This window comes from Battus philenor, unplaced genomic scaffold, assembly GCF_028537555.1.
Source record: "Battus philenor isolate CCGP_79_NKW_IND1 unplaced genomic scaffold, ilBatPhil1.0.hap1 SCAF_19, whole genome shotgun sequence".
In the NCBI taxonomy this organism is placed as follows: Eukaryota; Metazoa; Arthropoda; class Insecta; order Lepidoptera; family Papilionidae; genus Battus; species Battus philenor.
Window position 1 is genome coordinate 6,456,543 of NW_027181681.1, and position 7,708 is coordinate 6,464,250.

The 7,708-nt window shown below is 29.5% G+C and overlaps 2 protein-coding genes across 2 annotated transcripts; one reads left to right on the plus strand and one right to left on the minus strand.

Moving 5' to 3' along the window:
* Positions 1-93: 93 nt before the first annotated feature.
* Positions 94-4,588, plus strand: LOC137921653 (ejaculatory bulb-specific protein 3-like). The gene is made up of 4 exons (XM_068764457.1): positions 94-180; positions 3,462-3,657; positions 3,864-3,990; positions 4,510-4,588. The coding sequence occupies exons 2-4, from the start codon at positions 3,462-3,464 to the stop codon at positions 4,580-4,582; spliced, it is 396 nt and encodes a 131-aa protein (XP_068620558.1). The 5' UTR covers positions 94-180; the 3' UTR covers positions 4,583-4,588.
* A 948-nt stretch (positions 4,589-5,536) lies between these two features.
* On the minus strand, positions 5,537-6,991 carry LOC137921685 (uncharacterized). The gene is made up of 3 exons (XM_068764496.1): positions 6,697-6,991; positions 5,817-5,943; positions 5,537-5,708 (listed from the first exon to the last, which is right to left on the minus strand). The coding sequence occupies exons 1-3, from the start codon at positions 6,989-6,991 to the stop codon at positions 5,537-5,539; spliced, it is 594 nt and encodes a 197-aa protein (XP_068620597.1).
* Between the last annotated feature and the right edge of the window lie 717 nt (positions 6,992-7,708).

Here is a 7,708-nt window from a genome sequence, read left to right on the forward strand (position 1 = left end):
AGATTGCGTGTCTGAAAACAATTTTGAACAAATAAATTGATACAATTTACAACATTATCCTATTACTGGAAATTTCATAGCCTAGTATATAACAGCAAATAAAGAGTCATCCAATATTTGTGTGTATTTTCTACGGTAGAGTATTTGTGAATATATTCATCTATGTCAACGAATTAAAACGTAAGTAAATAATATGTGTGATTCCACAACTGTCAAAATTTGTAACATTTGCCTTTAAAATATAATATCTCTGTAATACTTTCATTGTCACTAATACGGTGTTATTTTTGGGATGAATAAATTCGAACATTACAATTTTATAACAGAGAATCCTAAAAATTAGGTTTCTGATAATACATCAAAATATAAATTGTAATAAAAATTTACGAATACGACCTTTTTAATTTAGTTCATATCTATGGATTATGATGAAAAAAAAACTTTGAAATAATGTTGGCAGCTGTAATAAACATGTATTATAGTATAACAACTAACATAAATAACCTCAAAAATTGTTAAAATATGTTTTTTAATCATAATAGCTCTATCAAGTATTAAATATGTTGTTCAGAAACTATTACGTTTTGACACAAGTTGTTTCAACAAGACTAAGAGTAAATATTATTAATAAACATTATTATTAATAATAATTTCTCCAAATCAAGTACTGCCATATTTTGACAACCGAACGAAATGATACGACATTTTTCACAATTCTATTGGCAAATGTACATTTTATAAGCATCTATATCCATAAGTCCGCCGATATTTTCTCCACTTAATATTTTTCCACCTTATAATTTTTTATTATAAAAAAGTGTCTAGTCAAAATTTTTAAAGAAATATTGGAATTTCATATTAATAATTGTTAACTCCTTACTGTTTTAACGGTGTATACTTAAGTTTACTGAACAATACCTCGATTGTTTTCGTATAAAATTCACGTTATAAAAATAAATACAGTAATTTACTTAATGCTGTAATCATTTTATATCCTTTAATTATTAACAAGGCGAAGACTTTATGTACAGCAAAAAAGTACAGAACCTGTCTCTAATAACCAACAATCAACTTTTTGTATTGTGTGAATTTATATTACGTTGAACTCGTAATGAACTATCGAGTTCCAGACTGGTTTTTTTTACTTATAAACAGGAAAATATTTTTATTAACACAAATTAATTAAAAAGCGCTCTGTTATGTTTTATTACTAAAAGATTGTTCGGAGATTTTAAATTCATTACTTTTATCCATTATTAACAATGAATTGCCGAAATGGAACTTCACTAGGCAAATCATATGATCTCTATTTGCAATTAATTAACCAAAAATTTGGTTTTCCTGTTGCTTTTTTATAATTTGGTTACAAAAATGTCGTATATTATTAATATTTACTAGATGCTTATACAATGTAAATAAAACATGAGTCAACTTAGATGTTACTGATAATCAAGCTAATGATCCGCGGCTAACAATATAATGAAAACATATATGGTACATGTACAATTTAATATGAAAACTTAAAAACTCTGGCGACCAAATGTATAATAATAACCAGACAAATTATTAAGAAAAAATCATGACTTTTAATGCTAATAAAACAAAACGTATGTCGGTACTTGTTTACATAATCAAACTCCAGAACGTCGAAGAACGACTCGAGAAATATTTACTTGACTGACATAGCGAGTTCGAAGAATTATTGCGAAATGTATGCTCTGTTATTCACAATACATAAACGAGCATTTGTCTATTTAGTCGGATAATTTCTAGTAATTTTATCAAATTTAAACAGAAAACTGTGATATGGTATGATGTAAAATATACACAAATTATTTAAATTTATGACCAAAAGGATTCGTTAGAAGAGAATAATGTAATTGTTATTTTTCAAACACAATAAATTGACGACACAAATGTTCACTCTAATATTAGGTTTTATCAGTGATAATATGGCGCTACCAGGGGTTTTGGTATTCAAAATCTTGTGTAACACATTGTTTGCAGCTGACAAGATCATAAAATAGGATGGTTCTGCTTGTTTAATAACGAAATTTTCCATCAACAGAACCTTTCAAAACGCAAATCACCAATATGTTCAATTCTTACTTATAAACAATATCTGACACATTAGAGGATGATTGGTTATAGGTGTAAATGCTTGAAAAAATCAATGGTTTCAGAAGTAATAAGTTACATAATGATAATATAGTAATTAAAAACATACGTTTACAAAATCCAATAACTACTTTTAAAATCAATTATTGTTTACTATCTGTCTTTACTGACTTTTTACTGCCAAAATCTAAACCCCTTATAAAAAAAATAAAGCGACGCAACATTTTCAGACTAATCACTTAATACAGGTTGATTGAAAATGAGTGTAGAATTCATCCTTTAAAGCTTTTACAGCTGCAACCAATCACTCTCTATTATAAATTTGAAATTCATCCACAGTACTTTTGTATTTTGATAAGCTAAGAAATAAAATATCAAAAGAATGCAATTTACACTTAAATATAACATAATTCCGATTGTAAATAACGTAAGGACAAAGTTACATACAAGACACATCTTTCTCTCTATATGCCTCCTCTTCCGAATATAGTTAACAGCTACATGTAAAATTGAGAAACAACAATGACACTATATAATATAGCTACTTATATCATCTGCACGTCATGTCAACTATTTAACAACATATATTGTCACTGCATGGTATTAAAAAAATATTAAAATAAAAATGTTTTCAACTCTTAAACATGTCATAAATGCAAACATTTCTTTTAAAGGCGCCTGCAAAACTCGGTTATTAATATGTCAATAATAAATATTGCTATTTTAAATAAATAAAACCTTAGGGGTAAAGAGAGGTTTCCTGTCATAATTTAATTTAAAATCTTAATCCTGTTGCACTATAGCCGTTACCTCAAATCTTTCGTCTGCCAATAAGAAGAATATACTTTTATTGATTGGTGTCATGCTGTGTAGTATCGCGGTATCGGAACACGCGGATTAGCAATTGGGTGGATAATATAAGAAGGTTCAAATATGGCCGTCACAATCTTCTGAAAGACATAAGTTAAATTACTTATATGTGACATAATTCTGACTGCAAATCTAGATATTTCTCACAATATTCAATATCATAAAATTGAACCTAATCATTCTAATGAAAACTACATACAAAACATTCCAAAATCCTACCCTAATGCCAATATTTCCATTATTCAGCTTACTGTATCATTCGTATGTAATGTAGTTAACAACTCATAGTCACATAATATATTAATCATAAAAATATTATAACAAAAACCGAAAGTAATGAAACAAACTTTTCTATAGAAAGCGCCTTTGAGGCACGATTTTCAATATATCAATACTAAACATTGCTATGTTTGTCTTAAATTATAAAATATTAATAATATCGGGTTAAGCTGAGACTGAATTTATTCTTTCAGATGGCATCAGTGATATTCAATCTACTGTTTATATTCCTTATTTGCTACCACTTAAGCGCTTCAAGCCCAGTTTACACTTCCAAGTACGACAATGTGAATTTAGATGAAGTCGTTTCCAATGAACGCTTGCTCTCCGGGTACATAAACTGCCTTCTGGATCAGGGACCTTGCACACCCGACGGAAAAGAGTTAAAAAGTAATATACTATTAAAATTATTCTCCAAAAATTTTAGCCCCAAAAATTATCTTTTACTTTTATTAATCTTTAAAAATAACTATTCCCGTAAACAGAAAATTAACTTGCAAAAGTAACAAAATTTACGTTGTACGTAAGTTGATCTCCAAGAATATTTCAAACTAATTATAATTTCAAGTAAGGTAAAAACTGAACATGTTTTGCAGCTAACCTACCTGATGCAATAGCCAATAATTGCAAAAGTTGCACGGAACGTCAACGAGATGGCGCTGACAAAGTAATGCATCACATCATTGACAACAGACCGGACGACTGGGAAAAGCTTGAGCAAAAGTATAGTTAACTCTATTACGTTGATTTTTACTTCAAATGTTTTGACTGATTACTATTCCTTCGCCTTTTATATCAAACGATATTTATTAACAATTTGATGATAATCAAAAAAGTGATATTTTATTGTATTAATTTGAAATAATTCATTTAAATATCTTAGCCAACAACTCTTAGTAAAAAAATATTCATAATTCAAATTAGTATTAAGAAAACTCGGGTAAAATTTGAATAAAGCAATTAAAGATACTTTTAAATAGTATATACTACTGTTTTGACATGAAGGCAATTAAGTAAAAATTCCTATATTATAAACAAAAAATAACCAATTTTAGATATTTTTACCAAAAAATAATTAACCTGCACTAAGTGGATGAACCACTAACAGATATAGGCATAAAAACCTAATACAGAAAAAAATAACTATAAACAAAATATTCAATGCAAGAGTAGAATGACTCACTTATCATTCGTTTTACGTAACATTTCCCCTAGATTTTAATATAACGTCGCGTATTTCAGATATCAGTCTGATGGCACATACAAGAAGCAGTATTTAGAAAGCGTCATTAAAAGGAACAGTACTGAAGCATGAGGAGACAAACACAAAGAACAAAATGTTTTGATCATAAAAAAATCACTTATACTATTATCTTACTCACTTACGCTATTGATTTAATTCTTAACATGGTTTTAATTTTAACAAAAGTTACAATATAATAACAAGCAAGTAGTGTTGGTTTTATTTAAGTATTGACGTTTTTTGTATTAAGATATTTAACGATAAAATCTATTTAATTATCTCTTTTGGCAATAACAAAGCGAAAATCTCACACCTTATAAACTCAAACTTCATGATGCATATACTTTAGCGGGAAAACGCATTTAAAAAGAGGACCAATTTAGAACTCATCCTGAAAAATCTATGTAGTAAATTGACAGTCATAGTGGCAAAAAGATTCTAGCCAATTTGTACATCGGGATTAGTTAAAGGTATAAAATCTTTAAAAGAGGAAATGGATAGCAAATTTTCTGTGGATAGGCTGTTCCAGAAATCAATAGTTTGAGAAAGAAATAATAAAGTAGGAAAAAGCATGTTCAAAATTCGAATTACTACACATTAGAATCAATTAATGTTTACTATCAGATTTTCTACTACCAAAATTATTGGGCTATCGAATACCGATGGAGTCACAGCGTGATCACTTTATGCAGATCATTGGAAATGTGTGTTATAGATTTAAAGGTTTTTGGTGACAAACGAGCTACATAATTTAGCAACTTTAAAAATCCTTAAATCAGTTTAGTTAAGTGGGTGATTGAATTGCCGATGACGTAATACACAAGTGTTACTAATTATACAATAGTTACACTTAATACGAATAAAAGTAGATAATTCAAATTCATTTTGGTTTATTTATAAACAACCTAGAAACAAAATAACAAACTTACGAATACACAGATACATATGATTTTTCTAAACATATAACATATATGGTAAATTTTATTTAACAAATTTTATCAACAAACATTTTAGTATCTGTGAAATTTAAACTTTCTCCATTAAATATCTCTTCACTCTTACTGAAGCACCCGGGGAAATGAACCTATTTTCTGATTTTTCAATTTCTTCTGGATATCCAATAAGCTTAAATTTTACTGGTTCCTGTTTTGGGTGATTATATACAGGCTTTACATCTAATTTCGTAATTATTGCATACCTAAAAATTGATAAATAACGCAGATAAATTAACATAAGTAATGAATTCATTATGTCTCCTCAAGGTTTCTATCCTGTTAGTCTCTCAATCTTTTGCCGACTGTAATACCTGGTGAGAAACATTTTCCAAGCAACAGGATCGTGGGCCATCATTGAAGCAATTATTCTGCCGGCACGATCCTTTTCTTTTTTCGAGCATTTTGCACAATCGTTTTTCATTGCTTGAATAAGAATTCCTAAAATTTTAAAATAAGAACAAATGGTTATGAAGATTTATTACACTGACACCAGTATCAAAAAGTGAGTAGATCATATTCTCATAGTTGTAACTTCAATCATTTTAAGACAGATCGTCGTCGTCGTTTCAACCCATAAACGTTCATTGCAAGGCGTAGACCTCCTCTAAAGATATCTTAGGGGAATATGCCACAATCGCTACACTTGCCAGACGGGTTACCGATCGTATTGTGGTACGCAGAGGACTTTGTCGCCTATCCTCTGGAAACTTATTTACGGGCAGTGGCAATCCTATATAATTAATGCAATGCGCTTTGAATTATATGCGATGGTATCACAGGAACCGTACCCACAACCAACGTTTTCAAGTCTTAGTCCTCTACCGCTGGGCTATCCTACCTAATACTATATAAGTCCTACTAATCATGTCTTTAATTCGCATAATTTGGTAACAACGGGGAAAAATCAATAGATACAATGTTCATATTAGTGTGTTGTTAAAAATAAATGACAGTGTTCAAAAAATATTTTTGTTCACTTCATCTTTTACTGTTGACAATAAAACACTGAAACATTTATCATAAGTAATTTAAAACGTTTTTGGCCATTAATGTTCTGAAGAATATATCAGCAGTGTAACGAGGCCATCAAACCGCGATAAACAATAGACGTCCGTGCTGAAAACAACAGCACAACAAGTAAAACTCTATATACGTTAACATATGCAGGTTTTTCCTTGGAAATTAACGTACCTTTAGTTTTGAACATATCTCTGGTGCAGTAATTGTCAGTTGACATCAAACATTTAACGTCTTGGGGCGGCAGTGGCGGTGCCGCCTCATTAATGTTAACTTTGCTTTTCAAGCTTTTCATTCTCTCGGTGTCCTTGATTACCTCGTTAATTTCCTCTATATCATCCTGACCGTAAATTATTTTATATCCAAGACTTTTAACGCCTTCACTCATCGTTCTATCTATGCCTCCTATTGTAACTTCTGAAAATATAGTCTTGAACAGGAATGAAATTACTAAAATTTTTCTCCACATTCTGAAATTTACAATTTCGTACTAAGAAAAGTGGCGCAATTGACGAGGTAATACACAGTGCTGCAACAAGTGTGATTGATACCTATTCTTTTAAGAGCAACTGTTGTAAACGGTTGGTGAAAAGTACCAGGGGTTAACAACTTTTAGAACGTACGTCTTATCTCATAACTAAAAGTAGACACAATGGCATTGTCTTTAAATATATAACATATGATACATATCAGCGACTACGAACATCACATTGTTTTAATAATATAATGAATAAAGTACAACATAATATTAAAAATATTACACTTTACCAGCGACAATATCTCAGAATTACGCAACACAGTCCTAATTCCTATGAGAAAGACATTTCGTAAGTCTTCACTCTGCCGCGATTTAAAAAATGTAAATTATTTTTGATTTATGGTCTGGTGATGCGCCGCTTCAATATAATACAAATTCATCAAATGGGTAAGTTAAAACATTTGAACATTCATTATCTAGTATTTTTTCAAAATTAAATTCATAATTACTTTATTCAAGTAGGCATTTACACAAACTTTCTAATCAACTATTTTTAAAATCATAAAAAGGTCAATGAAGTCAGTACGTGAGTAAACATTTTTAACAGCATTTCAAGTTGATGGTAAATAGCTCAAATCAGAATTTTTAATAAAGAAAAATTAAAAGTATACGTTTTATTTAATAAATAACTTTTTACTGTTAACAATT

What these genes read in the sequence shown, in the direction of transcription:
- LOC137921653 (XM_068764457.1), top strand. Translation starts at nt 3,462, where the DNA reads ATGGCATCAGTGATATTCAATCTACTGTTTATATTCCTTATTTGCTAC. An exon ending in CGACGGAAAAGAGTTAAAAA is followed by an intron (nt 3,658 to 3,863) that starts GTAATATACTAT and finishes CATGTTTTGCAG; the next exon opens with CTAACCTACCTGATGCAATA. An exon ending in TGGGAAAAGCTTGAGCAAAA is followed by an intron (nt 3,991 to 4,509) that starts GTATAGTTAACT and finishes CGCGTATTTCAG; the next exon opens with ATATCAGTCTGATGGCACAT.
- LOC137921685 (XM_068764496.1), bottom strand. Translation starts at nt 6,991, where the DNA reads ATGTGGAGAAAAATTTTAGTAATTTCATTCCTGTTCAAGACTATATTT. An exon ending in AGATATGTTCAAAACTAAAG is followed by an intron (nt 5,944 to 6,696) that starts GTACGTTAATTT and finishes TTAAAATTTTAG; the next exon opens with GAATTCTTATTCAAGCAATG. An exon ending in TGGAAAATGTTTCTCACCAG is followed by an intron (nt 5,709 to 5,816) that starts GTATTACAGTCG and finishes ATCAATTTTTAG; the next exon opens with GTATGCAATAATTACGAAAT.